Here is a 20470-nt window from a genome sequence, read left to right as displayed (position 1 = left end):
ATCTCCCACATATCTCCCACATCCCACATATATAGTACGTAAGACTATGAGTGAATACTTTATTTCAACTGAGCAATGTTTCAAGTATATACTCTGGTCTGTAAACTTCTCCAAGAAAGAACCTCAAATAAGGAACACTTGCTTCATATCACAGCCAAAGTAAGACAAGGCACTGGTGTTTTCCCGTATTTAGTCATGTCAACAATGTCTATTTTAATAGATGACGAGTGAGTACTGACGCAGAGCTAGAAGTGGGAGCTAAATATTAAGATTGGATGATAGTCTTGAAATTTCTAAATGTCAGACAAGAGCAGGAGGGCAGTGTAGGAAAGTATTCCTTGAGAAAAAATGCTTCTTATCTTAGAGGAAATTTATTTTTTTAATACAGCAGCAATCCCACTGCTATCACCAGTGACAGCAATATTAAAATTTACACCCCAACTACCAACATCCTAAGAGCTTCAAGTGGTGCAGTCCAATAGATACCAGGGACATCTCCCAAGCTGCGGCCATCCAACTGATGCTAAGCAGTTGGGATACAGAAGATAGCCCGTTAAGACTAAAGAATTCACTAGGATAAGGGATAGTATCTAGAATTTCCAGTGATTGACTGTAGACACTTCCTTATGAGATAGAAAAGACCCAGAAAAGCACAACTAAAGTCAATAATCAAGAATGTTAATATCCTGGTTTGTATCTTCATTGTTCTTGAAACTTTTTATGTTTACATCTGTATAAGACGGCATATCTTTATGACATGGAGTGCATGGATCTACTCTAGACATAAAACAGAATGACTCTGCTCTTCAGCTATTCTTATTGTAATAATCAGGAAGCAGACCTAATTATTAGGAAAAGCAGTATACTGTATTCGTTTACTAAAAATAAGAACTATATATAACATTCAGGCTTTGGAATTAAACAGCTTCTTCTGCCACACACTAACTTTGATTCTTTGGGCAAGTTATTTAATCTTTCTGATTTGCATTATAGTGGCCTATAACAATGGGAAAATTAAGGTAAAAATCAAACATTATGCTAGGTAAACTGTGTCAACTCAGTTAACGTCCCTGCTATTATTATTATTATTAAACCAAGACTTCTGTGAATACCTTTTGCTTAGAGAAGGGAGGTTTTCCAGCCTTCTCTGCATCTTTCAATGTCTTGCTGATATTTGATACCCATTTTTGCAATTCTTTGGCTTTTTCAACATGCTCTTTCTTTTCTTCTTCCAGTGACTTCTGACAGTTGTGAGCGGTGAGAAAAATATACACTCCATTAAATGACTTAGCTATTAAACTGACCTCTCCATAGCAAACAAGAATGTAAAAATGTTTTTTTCATCACACACAGGTTACTAAAACATTTTATTCATTCACTTAACCATATTTACCATGTCACATAGCAGATGCACCTCCAAAATGTTTATGGTAGCAAAGAAAGCTATGGCATACATTCCTTAATGATTGGTCTAACCTCCTAGCTGTTCCATCAATGTCACAAATTTTAAATCTCAACTTTATTCATGAGGCACTAGAAGATCTTTGAATTGCTGCCTTTGCATTAGCATTACAATCATAATTGTCCTGACAAAAAGGTATCATAGAAGGCTGACAGAATAGAGAACGTCTACTATACACGTAAGAAAAATACACAGAATGAAGAAAAATCCTTCCCCTCCTCCAACACACAATATTCATAATGTTAGCTTTCAAGTGCAAAGACTTAACTAGAAATGGGACATTGTGGTAAACATTTCAATATGCAAAGAAGGTCACTATATACAGAAAAAGGCAAAACTTTTTCATTTTTTGAAGCAATCTAAAACACTGCAGCTTGAAGGCTGTGGGAATGAATTTATATCTTTCTCTTTGATTCCACGGTGCTTCATGACGTGCTCTTTCAGTGAGTGCAATGTATCATTTAATAAATGATCACTGTTCAATGAAGGGGAGCTCTGAAAAAATGACACTGTGAACTTGGAGTTCATCAAGTTTATCCCATATTCTACGTAAAAAAAAAAAAATAAATAAATAAAAAACATTTTAGTGCAGCCAAGTTTCAAAAAACCATTCTCAAGGCTAAATGAAACCATTTGAAGGGCATTAAATCTTATGTAATTTTCAATTTAAAACTGGTGGCGGGCGCCTGTAGTCCCAGCTACTCGGAGAGGCTGAGGCAGGAGAATGGCGTGAACCCAGGAGGCGGAGCTTGCAGTGAGCCGAGATTGCGCCACTGCACTCCAGCCTGGGCGACAGAGCGAGACTCCGTCTCAAAAAGAAAAAGAAAAAAAAAAAACAACTTACTCTATTTTGAGCACTCAGCAATTTGCAGCCCTCAAGAAACAGAGTATGTTACATAATTCACAGACTACATATGTAGCTGATATCATCATACTCTGAAAAAGTGGCATGAACCAGTCAGCATCACCCCTTGCACGGTTATTTAAACATGTCCTGTTAGGAAGAATAGTAGAGGCTAGAAATTCCTGTCATCAAGGGCTCAGATACTTCTAACAGTTTAAGTCCTGTGTGGAAATCAAAATCAGCTTTTTCTAAGGCTTCTTTATATGTCAACTTTCTTTTTGTCTGAGGGCATATTATATTTCTGACATACGACTTTTGATCTTTGAGTTTTGTGGCAATGAGGACATCTATAATACCTACTTGGAGAGCCTCTTCTATTGATAACCGAGAGTGAACCTGTGGCTCTATCAACCCTCCTGTCAAGTATTGAAATTCCAAACATCGGATTCCCATTTCCTTATTTATAATATTTGCATTCACAGCTTCCACCACTGACATCATTTTGTTAGTGATGGGATGGCCAATCCCTGTGATTACTAATTCACACTGTCGCAGCTGCTGGGCAAACCCCTCATCAACCAGGCCTCTATGCAAAGCTTCAGCCACCCGGTACTTTTTGCCAGTAAGAGGATCAATTATGCCCCCTGTACTGACTTGGGCTTCAAGGCATCTGAGGGCAGTAATCCGATCAACCAAATTTCTACGGGAGGCTTTTAGTACAGAGATCCTTTCCCCACTAGCAGTCAGCCAATACCCTGCAATAGGACTGTGCAAATCTTTCTTGGGGACTAACCGGCTCAGCAAAGAATCAGCAAGTTCTGTAAGTGTGATGAGGCCTTCCTGATACTTTTTGACCAAGGCTTTGTCAATTGTTCCCTGCTCTATAGCCTCATTAATATTGAAGTGTAATCCTGTTTTAGTATCAGTCAGCATATGAGAAGAATGCCCATAGGATTCAAAAAACGTAGCTTCCTTCCACTGATACTGCTGCCCTGAAAGTTCAAGATATACACTTTTCTCAATCAGGTTTCTCTGGAAAGCCTCATACACAGTCAATTCTGACCCTGTTTTAGTATCTACTACAGAAATTCTATGTGTTTTCTTGACATTGAGATTGGAAATGTTCCTCTCCCCAAGTGGAAACAGAAAGCATTGGGACTCTACGTCAAATACACACATTCGCAGTAATTCTGAGTAATACAGAGCTTGCTTGTTATTGGGATTAGGGAAAACTCTCGTGTTGCTGGATGGCTCATGTAAAAACTGTAAGATGGCATTATTCAACAACCCCTGCTGCAGAGCAATTTCTGGAGGAACACGAATGCCTCTCACGGGGTCAATGACGCCCCCACTGGCAATCTGGGCTTCCAAGATATGTTTGCCTTTTTGTCTGTCAAGCATTCTATTTTCCATAGCTTGAAACACTGACAGTGTCTTAGAAGAATATGAATATCCCACAGCTGCCTTCTCTGCCTCAAGAAGCCTAATTCTGAATTCGGGGTCAACAACTCCTTTAAGAACTGCATCTTCAACAGAATATGTCTGACCTGAAATGGGATCAATTATAAAACCTGTTGCAGCCTGAGCTTCTAAAAATGCCAAAGCCATCATTTTGTCTATTATGATTCTCTTGGCTGCTGAGGCAAACGAAATCTTTTCTTTTGTAGATTCTAGGTAAAGCCCTGCAATTGAGGTGGCTTTTGTCAGAAACTTGTTAAGAGTTTTCTGAACTTCTTCAACAGTCTTAAGACCGAGTCGCAGCTGCTCAATTGTTCTCATGTCCAGAAGCTTAGCTTCCACCAACTGCCTGGCAGTCACAGTGTGCCTAAGCCCTTGGAATTTAAATTCATCATCCCTGACTGAACATGAATGATCACCATCAAAGTTCTGGAAGGTCTCTGGTTCTAAGCCCTTCTTAAGGAAATCCCCTTTCTTGAGTCCACCAGATGCTCTGCACCCTTCAAGCATCCATTCTTCAGCACTGGGAACTGGGTTCTTTTCTTGTTTTAATGTTGTGACTTCTGTATGCATATCATACTGCTTGTTCTTAGCTATCTGTAACAGGAATTTATAAAATGTTAAAAGTTACCTCAAGAACATTATGTCACTTTACCCATTCTCAAACCAAACATAATTCTTTGAATTACAAAGACGAGATTAGTGAAAAGAAGAAAAATTTCAAACCAATGAGGGTTCAGGAATAAGTATTATTTTCAGTCTGAATTTTATCTTAGATGACAATTAAAGGTCTTTAAAAAAGACTAAGACAAAATCTAGCCACAGAATATGTTAGAAGTTAAAGCTAACTGCTTGGTTCTTCTAGCTTTTTTGACAGTCACATTTTTCAAAATGTATCTCCACAGATATAACAGTATATCTATTACATCTATATGTTTAACCTCGAACATTCAAAAATTAAAGTGTTAATTTATAATAAAGATTCAAGTAAGTTACCAGAAAAAGTATAGCATTATTTTCCTGTCAGAACTACAAAGAGCCAATCACATTCAAAATTGTTTTAAAAATTTAGTCTAGGAGAGAAAGGAAACAAATGAGAAAACTTGACATTAGGTAGCTGATAAGGTCTCAGAACACAGAGTATAGCTCTAAGGGTGTCAAAAGCTTCACCAGTTCCATTTCACATGCGTTATCTTGATACCTAACAGGTGGTCTAGAATTGTTCAGGGCTTGGTCTCTTACCTTCTCAATTTCAGACAGTCTTGTAATAGGGTTTGTCTCATCAAAAGTTATCTGTAACTCAGTGCTTGTCTGAGAAAAGTACTCAGAGTAACACTGCTGGCTTGTCTCTTTCTCGAGTGGAGCCCCTGGTGGCCGGAACTGGACTTCTTTGGGTATCTGTTCAACAACCCGATGCTGCCACTTTTCTTCCAACGGCTGTGGTTCTTGAGTCCATCTCAACAGAGGGGATCTGGGTGTTGGGTGAAGGTGTCCAGTGTTTCTAGAGGACAGCTCTCCAGAGTGCTGGCACTCCTTCACCGTCATCTCAAAATCTGGTTTGAAGGTACAGTCTTTGGCCATGCTCTTTTTTTGAATTTCACACTGGAGCAAAACTAATTGATGTTCATGCTCTTTGATCTGCTGGTCCATTTTTTGCTTCAGGTTTTCAACCTCACGCTTCTGGGCTATCAGCTCATCCTCAAGTTTCCGACATTTTTGGTAATGATTTGCTTCCACGTGCTGCCCTTGCTGCATTTGTTCACGATACTGTTGAAGCTGTCTTTCAAGTTCTTTAATGTTTGTTTCACAAAGCTTAGCATTTTCTTGGGCTCTAGAGTTTTCTTGTTGAAGAGACACAAAGTCAAGCTTAATGCCTGAAATATCATTTTCAGTGATGACTTTGGACTCCATTAATTTTTCCATCTTCTTCCGAAACTCCTCTGCTGACTGTTTGAATTTATCAGATTCTTCCTGAAACAGAACCATCTTTCTGTGGGTCATTTGCTCCTCTATGGTCTTTAAGTGTAATTCGTCTTGTACTTTTTTCAACCTGTTATTTAACTCTTGCACCTGAGCTTGTTGTAGCTGAACTTTCTGCTCCCCACGTCGCTTCTCTTCCTTGGAAGCATTCAGTTCCGCGTTCAGATTTCTAACTTCTTTCTCAGTATTCTGGATGATAATGTTCTGTTGGTCACACTTTTGCTTAAATTCACTTACTAAATTTTGACTTTTTGCCAGGTCTTCTTCTAGGCATTTAATTTTTCTTTGAAAATCCTGCTCTGTTTTTGTCTGTTTATGCAAGTGTTCATTTGTGCTGCGCAGCTGATCTTTAAAACCATCTGCCTGAATTTTCAGTGCTTCACATCTTTGCTGGATAGTTTGTTTCTCTAAAACTATATTCTCTGATTCTGCCTGAATTCTCTGCATCATTAATTTGGTTTCATTATTCTGCCTAGTAAGCTCCTCTACTTTTTGTTTTAGCATCTCTGCACACTCATTACTTTTCTCCAATTCTTCATTGAGCCTTTGGATTTTATCATTATTTTCTTTCTCAGCTTTGATATTTTGAAGCAACTGCTCATGGCTTTTCTCAAATTGTTCTTTTAGATGATCTGATTTTCTCTGGCAGATTCGTAGTCTTTCTAATTCTTTCTCATCTCGAAAAGAATGAATTTGTGAATTTAAATGCTGAATATTCTTCTCAGCTACAGCATGTGCCCTTGTGATTCTGTCTACTTCTCTTTGTAGTTTCCCTTTTTCATGATGAAGAGATTCTAATTCTAACTGATAATTGTGCTTTATTTTCTTGAGATCGTTAGCTTCTTGCATGGCTTCTTCAGCTTTACCTGTGGTTTGGTTCAATTGCCTACCAAGCTCTCTGAGTTGTTGAGAATATCCTTTCTCCGCCTGATCCTTCCTTTCCAACTCCAACTTAAGGCACCTGAGTGTATTATTTGTTTCATCTAGTTTATCTTTTAGCAAACGAGCCTTTTCCTCAGATGACATTTTTTCAAGCTGGAGGGCATTAAGTTCATATGTCAGCTCTCTCATGTCTTGTTCAGCCTTTCTATTGGCAGCTGTTAGTTCATCTACCTGCTGTTTGAGTTCTTCTGCTTTCTGTTTGTCATGTTCTTGCTGGAGACCCATTACTGCCCTGCATGATGTAGCCTGTGTGATCGCACACACTGGCAATGCATTTTCTCTACATGTATACTGAATTTCAGTTATTTTTCTTCTTGCTTCCAATTCAATTTTCTGCTTTTCTTTCAACTGTTTCTCTGCTACCTGTTTCTGAAATGCAAGGTCTTTGTCCATCTGCTTTATCAGCTTCAAGAGTTCTTCCTCATTGTCTCTCTTTCTTCTTAATTCTTCCATTAATTTATTTTTTTGTTGCTCCAAATCATTGAGACTTAAATCTTTTCTTTTAAGATGATCTTCCAGTGTTCTTCTGGTAAAGGTGTTTTCCTCCAACTGATTCCGAAAATTCAGGAGGTTCTCTTCCACGGCAGCTCTTTTGGCCTCGGCCTCTATGGTGAGCTGCCTCACCCACTCCAGTTCTCTTTCAGCGGCTTCCTTCTCTCTCACAATGGTTTCAAGTTCCCTGCGGTACTGCTTGGCTTCACTTTCAGCCCTTACCTTCTGCAGAGAGATATCTTCTACATTTCTCTGCTGCTTTCTCAATTCATTTTCTGCAGCCTCCCTGACCTTCGGAAGTTCTTCCTCTACTCGGGACTTTTGTTTCTTTAGTTCAGCTACCATTCTTTCCAACTCACTTATCTTTCCTGTAAGTTTGCTATTCTCAAGCATTGTTGCCTTCTGACGCTGAAGCAGATCTGAATATGCCCCATGTTCAGAAGTCTCCTTACACCTTTTAATCTACAAAAGACGTTTTGAAAGTGTCAAGCCTGTTCTGTTCAAAATATCTTACAACGTATGAATCAATGTTCATAAAAGTACTTACAAAACCAAGTGAACTCAAATGCAGAACAAGCGCTATCACCACCACCAGCAGCATCACCTTCTTCAGAGAGGAAGCTTCAGAAAGTCAGCAGAAGAGGACAAAAAACCCTTCACGACAGGTTTTCTGAAGAATATCTTTTTGTCCCTCAGGAATAATTTTATTTTAAAAATTAGCTAGCTTAGAATTTTATAGCAAGAAGGGAATTTACAAGAGATGAGGAAAAGGAGAAATGAGGAGGATAGGTATTTTCGCAAACTCACATTGGGTGAGTGACAAAGTGGGAAATAAAACTCTCACGACGGTGCCCTTTCTTCTCTTGCATGCAACATAATCCTAAGAGGTAGGAAGAACACCCAACAAATAGGAACCAAATGATTCTAAAGAATTTAGTTTTCTAGACTGATAGAAATTAAAAATGATACTTATATTCCCATGTCTTATGGTTAAAAAAGCAAAGCACAGAACTTTAGAACAGAGAGCCAAATTAGGAAATAACATGGGGAAGAAGGAAAATTATACAAAAACTTGAAATTTCTAAAGTCAGATCCCTTGTTTATACTTGCCATATTATGACAATTACAATAATCAGAATTGCTAATGCAAAGGCAGCTACAGTCCTGATGGCTCTGGAAAAGATGCGCTTCATATACTCACAGATTTTGTTGCCATTGTTAATAACATGCCTCATATGAATCACTTTGACAAGTACCTTTAAATACTCCATAAATATAAAGATATTTGTTAAGTATAATAGCTTTTAAATATATACTTAGGGATTCAGCTCCAATGTACAGAAAAAATTATAAGAAAAAATTTTTACTCTACTAGGGACAGAATCAATGTCAGCTGGGAGGTGTATGCTTTACATTGATTACAGAACTACATGATCAGGATTAGTTTATAATTATAATTTAATTTCTCTTTATTAATACTCTAGTGCTGTTAGTTTTGTATCATCAACTCAAGATCACCATAAAATAATTTAAACAGGAATAGAGAAATGATTTTAGACAGATTTGTTTTCATTGAGAAGCTTTGGTGAATTTCAAGAATTTAATTTCTATTGCAGACCATACATCTTATTTTGCTTCCTCTAATTTCTTGATCTCCAATAATTTTGATGAGAATTTCAGTTGTTTTCTTTGCTAACCTAAATAATAACCTAATAATAATTCATACAGAAACAAATCTCATAATCTGTTATCTTCAGCACTCTATTTTCTTTATTTTAGTATCAGGGTCAATCCTGTGACATGTGAGCATTTTATCTATTTAAATACTAAGTTTTCAATATTTCTTGAGGAGGTTATTTCTAAGACAGTCTCAGTTCCTTACCAAACCTCCTTTAAAACTTAGCTATTGCTGAGAAATTCTGAGCTATTTCTCATGCTCAGACTTAGAAAAACTAAAAATTGCCTCAGAAAAAAGTATCTGTTGTTGAACCCTCAATGTCTTAGTCAATGCAGTGATTTGTTAAGAATCTCGGCTGGGCGTGGTGCCTCCTGCCTGTAATCCCAGCACTTTGAGAACCCAAGGTGGGTGGATCATGAGGTCAGGAGTTCAAGACCAGCCTGGCCAACATGGTGAAACCCCGCCTCTACTAAAAATACAAAAATTAGCCCAGCGTGGTGGCAGGCACCTGTAATCCCAGCTACTCGGAAGGCTGAGGCAGTGAATTACTTGAACCCAGGAGGCGGAGGTTGCAGTGAGCCGAGATCACGCCACTGCAATCCAGCCTGGGCAACAGAGCTCCGTCTCAAAAAAAAAAAAAAAAAAAAGCATCATGTTGTCTGGATAACTCTTGACTTTTTTAGCAAATGTGAGAAAAATTACCAGAAATAATTTAGTCCAATTGCTGACTTGCTTTCTTGTGGATCTCAAACTTATTTGCATAAAAATAACTTCCTTAACTTTTCTCTAAATCTTCCTCAATCTTGCCCTTTAATCACGGTGATTAATACTTAGCATATTTTGTTCTCAGCACAGACTGAAGAATCTCTCTCTAATATCTAATGTCTATTACAGATATTTTAGTAACATTTCTTTTAACTAAATCAGTATAACTTCTGAAATTAACTTGCATCCATCTTTGATTTTATGTTTATTATGGAAAATGCTGCTTTAGACCAAGGTTTTTCATGTGGCTCTTCAAACCTCAGTTGCAGAAACACCAATCTTTTGAGTCTAAAAATTGAGCTATGTATCTATTACACGACATTCCATTAATGTAATGTTAAGTGGTAGTTTTTTTTAACCTATTTTAAATTATAGCCTTCGCTTGTTCTTCCATAACCATATTTGCTGGTTTCAATTAACTATAAATCTTTGACATTTTTAAGGACAACAATAATAACTTGCATTCAATTAAGGCCTTCTAAAATATTTTTTGTTTCTATCAATTGCTAGCATTCTGCCTCATCAGATAAATCAAGTAAGTGGCCCATATATGTATAATCAGACACATACTATAAGAAAAGAACTTGTTATTTTATTTTATATTTAACTACTGCATATACAATTTAAAAGATCTGTATACCATTTAAAATGGAATAAGATCTCTGAAAAACTAAAAATATAAAAAAATTATCATAGATGAGAGATGCATGCAATTAAGATGGTCACAAATATCCTGGTTCTCCTTCTAAGCACAAAGGAAGAGGGTTATAAAGTCTTGCAATTAGCTACGTTAGTGATTTAGCTGCAGAAAACTGTTAACTTTGAACAGACTAAAATAGTTTATAAAAGTGGTCACATTTTTAGGAAATTGAGAAAGTAACTTCCAATAGATGTTTACTGCTGTTTCAGCTCTCATATGGAGTTACATTAAGCATAATCACCTTTAGAATTTCAACAACAGTCCAATTTAAAATGGCTAATGTCCCACAATTTATTTATTTCAACATTCATTCTACTATTTTTGTCTGTTCTGGGGAATAGAAAGTACATCAAGATAATAAAGCATAGCACACTCCCTTTTAGATTAGATACAAGAGCCTTTGGCGACCACTGATCTTTATAAGTCCTTACTCTTCCTATTTCTGAATATAATTTTTAAATGCAGAATCAAAGCTGCAGAAGTTCTCCAAATCAGAATGGCATTTAAATAGTCTTTTTAAATGCCATGTGCTACATGTTTTTGCAAAAAAAAAAAACCAAAAACTCCAAAATTCTTAAAAAGTATCATCATTTTGTAAAAACGTCTACTACTTCTAAGTTAGCATCTTTACATTATGTATAATACTTTTAACTTCTTGAGATACAAATTAATTTAAAATGCATAAGACAAATGTGTTCGTGTGGTATTCCTGTAGACATCATACCAGCAGTAACTATATTTCAAAGAAGTATACCTCTCAGCTGTCAGAAAGCTGAAAAATATTCTGCCAAACTGCCAAAATTTCATAATTTATTTAAGACATTAACCCCACCATATTAGAGTCCTGAAGTGAAAATGTAAAGTCATGAAGTGAAATGACTTTCTATTTGAATGAATCTTAAAGACAAACAAAAATCCTAGGCCTTCAGTCATTTTCACTGTAATTTTATAATTCAATATTTATTTGTACATCTGCTACCAACCACATAAATTTATCATGAAACACATTTTGCTTTCCCAAACTACACTGTAGTTACTGCTCATCTCTAGCTCCTTTATATTTACAGGGTGCTCACTGTTAATGATTACCTCCTCCTCTTCCAGCCTCTTCAATGAATCACCAGCAAATTTAATATATTGTGTCATGAGAGTGACCAGGGCAGTATACCGAGTCCTTAGGTCCATGAACTGCAAGTAAGGAAAAAATAATAAAAGCATTACCTCCAGTTACTCTTACTAAGTTGAATGAATTTTGAATAATAATTACATTAACTAGGCCTTCAGGCAGCAAAGCACGCAACTATCTCCTAATACGTGATAAGAATGAGCTTATTACTATTGTGCAAATCATAGCAAATGATAATTCTCTTCTAAAATTCACCATGAAGTACATTTATTTATCTCTATAGTTAATAATTAATCTTGAATAAAAATTTTTAAAGGGTTTTTAAAAACCCTTAATAGAATGTATTGTTCTGGGTGTAGACTTTCTGTTTGGGATGATGAAAAGGTTCTGGAAATAAACAGTGGTACCAGTTGCACAATATTGTGATATACTGCAATGTCATTAAACTGTACATTTAAAATTGTTAAGATAGTAAGTTTTATACTATGTATATTTTACCACAACAAAATATAAAATTTCAAAAGAAAGTGTTTTTTATGCCCCTTTCCCTCTTTCTCTCATACTTTTATTACCTCTTGAATAATGAGATCTGCTGAACTCTGCATTCTTCGGCGTTTCACTGGAGATTTTTGTTGTGAATCTACCATGGCCCGGTAGGTCATTGTTTGTAATTCATAGTCCTGTATAAAGGAGTCAATGAGATAAAATGAATCGAAGCAAGGTACTAGAGTTTCATTCTACAATAATTTAACACAGATAATTAGAACCCAGATTCACTAAAATAACTTTAGTGATTTGACACAGATCATTAGAACCTAGATTCATTAAAATAAGTTTAAATAAAGAAAATATAGTCGTGTTTCACATGACAACATTTCTGTCAAAGACAGACCATATACATGGTGGTAGCCCCATAAAATTATAATGGAGCTGGAAAATACCTATCGCCTAGTGATGTCATGGCACAATGCATTACTCACGTTTGTGGTGATGCTGGTGTAAACAAACTTACTGTGCTGCCCGTCACACAAAAGTATAGCACACACAATTATGTTCAGTACGTAATACTTGGTAATAAATGACTATGTTACTGGTCTATATATTTACCACACTATACTTTTAGTTGTTGTTTTAGAGCGTACTCCTACTTATTAAAAAAAAAAAAAAGTTAACTGTAAAACAGTTTCAGATAGGTCCTTCAGAAAGTATTCCAGAAGAAGGCATTGTTATCATAGGAGAAGACAGCTCCATACATGTGATTGCCCCGAAGACCTTCCCATGGGATCTAGAGGTATAAGACAATGATATTGATGATCCTGACTCTATATAGGCCTAAGTTAATGTGTATGTTTGTGTCTTAGGCTTTAACAAAGAAGTTTAAAAAGTAAAAAAAAAAAAAAAAAAAAAAAAAAAAAATTAAAAATAGAAAAAAGCTTACAGAATAAAGATATAAAGAAATAAAATACTTTCGTATGGCTGTACAATGTGTTCATTGTTTTAAGCTAAGTGCTATGAGAAAAGAGTCAAAAGGTTAAAAAAATTACAAGTTTATAATGTAAAAAAAGTAAGTTAATGTTATTATTGAAGAAATTTTTTTATAAGCTAGTGTAGTCTAAGTGTACAGTGTTTATAAATTCTACAGAGGTGTACAGTAATGTCCTAGGCCTCTACCTTCACTCAGAACTCACTCACTAACTCACCAAAGCAACTTCTCGTCCTGCAAGCTCCATTCATGGTAGGTGCTCTATACAGGGGTACCATTTTTTATATTTTATTCCCTATTTTTATTATACCTTTTCTATGTTTAGATACACAAATAGATACCATTATGTTACAGTTGCCTACACTATTCAGTACAGTAACATGCTGTACAGGTTTATAGTCTAGGAGCAAGAGGCTGTACCATATAGCCTAAGTGTGTAGAAAGCTATAACATCTAGGTTTATGTGAGTACACTCTACAATGTAGGCACAATGAAAAAATCACCTAACAACGCATTTCTTGGAATACATCCCCTTTGTTAAACAACACATGACTGTACCACAAAATTACATTTTTAGGAATCTATCCAATCCTGGAGATGCTCCCAAGATGGGGACAAAATCAGAAACATGTAGGGTGGTCAGGTAATTTCCCAAGTCGGTTTGGAAGCTCATGAAAATATATGTAACAATAGTGTAGTCCTATGCAGCCCCCCTTTCCTCCAGCTAAGCAATGGAACTACGGATCTGGAGGGCTAAAACTGAAAAGTTGTCAATGACAACTTGAAAAGCATGAAAAGTGTCCCCCTAAGTGAGAAAGTTAGAAGCTCTCCCGTGAAATACCCTAACAATGTTAAAGAAAAAAGAAAGAAAAGTGATAAGAAACCAACTACAGAGCTATGTATTCTGGTGGCTGGGAGTGGCAGGGGTGTACACATGTGAGAGAGAAGAAGATGAATGAATTGGGGGGCTGTCATGTGACTAATTTCACAAAGAATTATTAGATAAGTGTCAAAAAAGTTCAAATGAAGATTCTTTTAACTTTTTAACACTGCGTGAAATGACTTGCATGGCTTTAACAGTACATGTAGAATCACAAACCTGAATATTAAATTTTACTAAAGTTAATGAATCTTCCTACCTTCACTGTAGCTGAGTACTGTTCTGCATATTTTTGACACTCATCCATTTTGCTCTGTTTCATTTCTATTTCAGACACCAGCATCTATAAATATATACAGTTTAGAAGAAAAATGACAAGGAACTCACCTATTCTACTACATAAGATGCTCATTAACTAAGACGTATCTACACCACTTCACAGTATAGCTCCTTAGCCCTTTGCACTTAATACACAACTTGCCTTATGGGTAAATTACAAACTTTCAGATTAAGCCATAGAAGTGACCCACCCCATGCGGCTTTCAAAGCAGAAATTACTAAACTCCTTAGGAATTATCCAAAAGCAGACTTGATGCCCTTGGCCACCACCTATTCCTGAAGAAAACAGAGCTAGAAATGACTGGCCCCAGCTGGGCGCAGGGGCTCACGCTTGTAATCTCAGCACTTTGGGAGGCCGAGGCGGGCGGATCATGAGGTCAGGAGATCGAGACCATGGTGAAACCCCATCTCTACTAAAAATATAAAAAATTAGCCAGGCATGGTGGTGGGCGCCTATAATCCCAGCTACTTGGAGAGGCTGAGGCAGGAGAATGGCATGAACCCGGGAGGCGGAGCTTGCAGTGAGCTGAGATCGCGCCACTGCACTCCAGCACTCCAGCCTGGGTGACAGAGCGAGACTCCGTCTCAAAAAAAAGATAAAAAAAAAAAAAAAAAGAAATGACTGGCCCCTAAAGATAGAACAAAAATCTCAAAGTATTCAACTTTCTGTCAAATGTGGTATTTAATTTTCCATTGCTAGCCATTTTTACTTATTTAGGAACCCAGAAAACTATTGTGGCCAGCAAAGTGTCAAAGAGATTTCTATACCTATGATTAAATAAATTATCATTAGGAATTTGAAAACTATCCCAACACTCTCCACTTTCTGATTACCCACGCTTTCAAAAATTACTCCCAAGAAATAAAAATAAGTCATGTATGTAGGTTTGGGTTGCAAGATTTTAATATTTTTTATATACTGTCCACCTTCCTCTAAAGAGTTGGTGACTTTTTCATTTAACATAGGAAAGGAAGATGAGCAGCATGACTGACCAAATGCAGACATAACCTCAGTAGAGGGAATTATTTTTACATACCTTCTGTTGATTCAACTGTGTGGCTAGGGTTTTACTATTTTCAGGCTGATTTTCCTGAATCTTTCTCTGAGTAGTTTCAACCTGCTGGATCCAATCATCTAAAGGATGGTAAGTATCTCTGTAGTACTTCAGTGATTTGCCAATGCCCTCTAAGTCCCGTAACCTAAGAGAATAGTAACAGAATAGTCACAGTGTCCAACGATATCCACCAGGAGGGTGGAAGATGTAGAGATGGGAGAGACAAAATAACTGGACCGCAATGAACTAAGCACAAGAGGGGTATGTATAAAGAACTCAAGGCTGCAGCACCCTGAGGCACACCGCCAAGGGCATTCCTTATTGGGTTGAATATAAACATTCTGCTCCTTGAGTTGTGCAATTTAGTGACAGTGATTATTCTAGGGACAAGCCCAAGAAGCTAAACCTAAAAAGCAAGAAAAGTGGAAGCTTAACCATAATTATTATCAATTACAGTGTCTTGAATAGTAAGGCTTGCATCAAATGGCAGTTCAGTTTTGAAATAACGATAAGGTATTCCAATGACTGGTTCAACATGGTCTCAGAGAGTATTTTCCAGGAGCTGTGATTACATACCTGTCTCTATGATTTAAAAAACCACCACATTAAACCTATGTATCATGTTTGTTACAGAGATAACACATACTTGAACATAATTTTACTTTTGGAGAATGGCACTGTATCATAAAAGCATTTTATTTGCATCAATATAAGCACGAAAATGAATGAGAAAGGACACGAATTCATTTATTTTAAGATGAACCCTAAAACCTTTTTTAATTCTGTAATTGAGCAAATGATTTTGACTTTCTTTTATCTTCAATTAAAATCAACATCAGGGCATTTCCATTTATTTACATTCTTAAGTCCAGTATAGAAGCTACACACAGCCCTATCACATGCATGCTTCATGCTCTTACTAAGTCATGGTTATTTGAATATTATAAGTTGTTAATAATTAGAGAACTACATTGTTTTTTCCTTCAGAAAAGGCAAGCAGATTAACTATATAAATGCTAGAATACATGAATAGTAACAGAGTTGAAAAACTGCTTATTTTGAAGTTAAATGTCTTACTAAAGTCCTCCAAGTAAGAAAGAAATATGACTAAGTAGAGGTATTGTAATTAACAAATTAACTATGGAAGTAAAAAAAAATAGCCTCATATGTTTAGATTTTACTCATTTACCATAGATAGACATTAAATCTGTGCTAAAACTGAACAAAAAAGGATACTAACCTGTTGTCAATCTGCACATGAACATTTTGCCATCTTTCGACTAATTGATCTGCTTTTTCTTTGTGCCAGTCAAAATCAAGGTCCCGTTCTTTATACGTTTTAAACATTTCATCACTGATGGCTTTAGCTTTCTGCAACTCATCCTCTAATGCATGGAATACCTGTCTCTTTTCATCTACTTCAGATCTCCATTGCTAAAATACATTAATTGGTAAAAGTTATAAAAATGTTAATCACTGGGTAGATACATTATTTACCTAATTTTACAATTTATTTACAAATGACAGGTAGAAAATAAGATAAAGGAAAGAATGTCTTTCATATACACAATGTTATATTAGTTCAAGCCTTACGAAATTTTCAGTATTTGTACTCTGATTTTTTAATGACAATTTTATAAAGTTCAACCCAATAAAATTTGCATATCAACAAAATAAAATATATTCCATAAGCAAGTTTGCTACCTCCATTAATAAAATATGTCGTTTTCATTGTCTGCTTTTAAGTGCCTACTAATCCCACTGTTAAAAAGGAATACATGCATTAGAAATCACTGAGATAACTTTTAAAAATTGCTTTGCAATAGTTTCACCACTTGCTAAAGAAATACATATAGATGAGTTGAACTACAAGTCTTTTTCCTTTCTCAGATTAACTTCTCTATTTACCTCCTTGATATCTTAAATTAACTTCTTTTTCAGCAAGTTAATCTATTACAAATAATTTAATTTTTAGCTTTGACTCCTCTTGCTGCCAACATGAATTGACTATCAAAAGCTACTGTCAAAAGGGTTCAAACTTCAAATGAGAACTCTCCTCAAACTAAAATGACTGAACATACTTATTTAAAGTAAGCTGTGAGATCACAGAGACACAAATGGAATAAATCCATTCAAAAATCCAAGATATTTAACGCTTGATGTTTGCAGATCTAAGTGCTAGAGAAATGCCTGTAGAATATGATATTTAAAAATAGCCAAAAGTGAGTCTCATACCTTTAAAGTACTTATTAGATTCTCGATATTATTCTTGTCAGCTATAACTGCTTCTTCTTCACACAGTTTAGTTTCATAGAGTTTCACAAGGGCTTCTGCAGCTTGAGTGTTTTTTAACACCAAGTTAACAGTTTTCAACCTTAAAAAGGAAATTAAACAATAGCCACCTATGGTTAAATGTTTATTTTTGCACAATGTAGTCCTGAAGCACCATTATGACACATGACATAACATGTTCTTCACCTTGGAACACTGATACATTTACTATGAAACTGACACTTTTCTGGCTTTCTTCTTAATAGACAGTATGTGCTCCAACCCATCCGCTGCCCCACAAGTGGTATTCGGCAAGAGACTGCAACATCAGATTGTTTCTTCCTAACTTTGTTTAAGTATGAGATGAAAATTCATTGGCTACAACTGCCGAGCTACCCAAATTACATGCAAAATGTGGGAGGACCATACATTACACGCTCATCTCTGAAGCACATCCACTATCAACATAGAGAAGTGTCATCGATCCAAAAAAATAATGTATTTCTTTTCTTTTTTTCGTTTTTTTGAAAGGGAGTCTTGCTCTGTCACCCAGGCTGGAGTGCAATGGTGCGATCTCAGCTCACTGCAACCTCCACCTCCCGGGTTCAAGTGATTCTCCTGCCTCAGCTTCCTGAGTAGCTGGGACTACAGGCGCCTACCACCATGCCTGGCTAACTTTTGTATTTTTAATAGAGATGGGGTTTCACCATGTTGGCCAAGCTGGTCCCGAACTCCTGACCTCAGGTGATTCACCCGCCTTGGCCTCCCAAAGTGCTGGGATTACAGGCATGAGCCACCACGCCTAGCCAATAATGTGTTTCTTAAGACAAAATAAAAGTTAATATTTATATTAATAAAAGTAAAATTTTAAATTAATAGTAAATAAAAATGAGAGTTGTATGAAGCAATTTATGTATTGAGATAGCAGTTACATACTTATCTATGTAAGTGGAAGACATAGAATAGACTTGGTTCATGTTCTGAAGGACAACATTAAGCTCTGATCGTAGGGTAGGGACTGATGAAGAGGCTGCTGCTTGACTGAAAAATTCCTCACACTTATTTGTGATTGTTCCCAAATCATCTTTAAGTCGTTCCAGCTCTTTCTTTAGTTTCTATAAAACAGAGAACAAACAAAGGTATCAGGCCATCACCTGTGATGAGGTGTTTTTCTTAAACTAGTTTAAAAACACACATTCCACATTAAGAACCAATGACTTAGAAATCTACATATTCTTTGTTTTTTATCAAAGAAACTACACCATGGCATTCAAGTTTTACAATCAATAATTCCCTTACTGTTCATCTCCTTAGCCTCAACATCTAACTTAGTACTTTTGCACACAGCAGGTATATAATGACTTTTATTGCAAGTCCTTATATCCTTCATCACAATGAAGGTGAGCGTGTACATATTCTCATGTTTACCTGAGTCAGAGGTAGACTGAATTCTAGTTTATAATCAGCAATAATTACATAATCAGACCTCACCTCACACTAGACTGGCTAGTGTGAGTGTGCAAAACGGAACATTAAGAAGTCACAAGAGTTGATACGTAGGGTCATGAAGAGAGTTTTTTTCCCAACATATTTATAGCTCTCACCTCCTGTTCTGTGATTCTGAACACACTTTCATGCAAATCATCTCTTTCCAGGGGAGTTCGAATCTGTCTAATCAGCCGATCTTCACAGTTCTCTAACCGAAGTCTAATGTTTCGAACTTCAGAGATGTAGAGATTATAAACTGATTCCTCTTGCTCCTCTGTGAAAATAAATATAATGTTTAGAAAATACCTTGTTTTCTATCTCTTAGAAGCTTCTGTTTATGTTTTAATATGACAATTTTATATTACTGGGACATAGCTAGTCAAGCAAATGGTTCCTGTTTTCATCACAAACCCATTCTAAGGATATAACTCTTAAAACATAAATCTTAAAATTTAAGAAGAATTAATAAAATTTCTCAAATGCCATTTGAAGTACCAATTTCCGATTAAATGCTGTCCAAAGTAACACGTTGCTATTTTATGTTCACAAAAATGTGAATTATATTAGCTGCAAAAATTAATTACAAAAATCAAATAAAAATCCTTAAAAAGTAGGTAAATAATAATGTTTAAGATTTTACAAAAATAGAATATTGCTAATAAAATTGTCTCTAAAATTTAAAAAGTTCAGAATAAAATCTATATTTAACAAAAGTTAACTAGGCAAAAACCTTTTGCTTCAATCCTTGTATAAAATCCAAGTTTGGTAAATGGGAAAATAATTGAATCTTTTCTGAAACTGAAGGATTGCAAAATAGTGAAAACGTTGAAAAGTAATAATTCGTTGTTTGTCCAACCAGTTGGTTGGCATCTTTTATTAATTCATCATTTGGAAACAAATTAATCCCTTCTTGAGTCTTCCTACCTCAAACATGCTTTTACCGTTCCAGCAATTGTGTCTACATATCACAGGCTGAGTGATACAATATACGTAAGATTGAGATTCCCATTGAGAGCAAAACATAGCCAGAACTAAACACCTATGGGGAAAAAAAGACAGGGATCCCCATGCTTTACCTCTTTCTGCAGATTTAAGAAGTTCTTGATAATACTGCTTACATACATTAACCTCCTTTTCCAGTTGTGTTATATCTGAGCCTGAAAAGACTTGGGATTCCTGGCTATCTTCCAGAAAATCTTCAAAACGAGATTGCAGATTACTTAGAACTTGCTGATGTTCACCAGGTAGCATTGTCTTTATCTAAAGAAGACCAAAGACCCATGTAATTCATTCTATTACTCATAGATTTGAATGGGATACACTTCAAACTGGTCATATGGTATATGCCAATCTAAATGAATAATCATCAATAGGAACATTTGAAATTAACTGTCTTTTTCATTAACAATTTTAGGTGTGTGTTTGTTTTTTTTGTTTTTGAGACGGAGTTTCACTCTTATTGCCCAGGCTGGAGCATGATCTCAGCGCACTGCAACCTCCGCCTCCC

The 20470-nt window shown here is 36.0% G+C and overlaps 1 protein-coding gene across 24 annotated transcripts in view; it reads right to left on the bottom strand.

The window, feature by feature from the left end:
• DST (dystonin) overlaps positions 1–20470 on the bottom strand; it is a 492147-nt gene that overhangs the window by 148885 nt on the left and 322792 nt on the right. For 23 of the 24 annotated variants that reach the window (XM_030802620.1, XM_030802603.1, XM_030802607.1 and 20 more), the window contains 10 exons: positions 20040–20223; positions 19080–19237; positions 18412–18590; positions 17440–17578; positions 16445–16638; positions 15187–15349; positions 14070–14153; positions 12020–12127; positions 11411–11509; positions 1113–1241 (listed from right to left, as the gene is read on the bottom strand). In XM_030802620.1, the coding sequence (XP_030658480.1) occupies positions 1113–1241; positions 11411–11509; positions 12020–12127; positions 14070–14153; positions 15187–15349; positions 16445–16638; positions 17440–17578; positions 18412–18590; positions 19080–19237; positions 20040–20223 (1437 nt within the window). Of the gene's footprint in view, positions 1–1112; positions 1242–2278; positions 4362–4901; positions 7641–11410; positions 11510–12019; positions 12128–14069; positions 14154–15186; positions 15350–16444; positions 16639–17439; positions 17579–18411; positions 18591–19079; positions 19238–20039; positions 20224–20470 lie in introns of those variants that run through there. The other variant, XM_030802625.1, reaches the window with a different exon arrangement.

This window comes from Nomascus leucogenys, chromosome 22a (assembly GCF_006542625.1).
Source record: "Nomascus leucogenys isolate Asia chromosome 22a, Asia_NLE_v1, whole genome shotgun sequence".
Classification (NCBI taxonomy): Eukaryota; Metazoa; Chordata; class Mammalia; order Primates; family Hylobatidae; genus Nomascus; species Nomascus leucogenys.
Note: the sequence above shows the minus strand (reverse complement) of the source record. Positions and strands in the feature narration are given on the sequence as shown.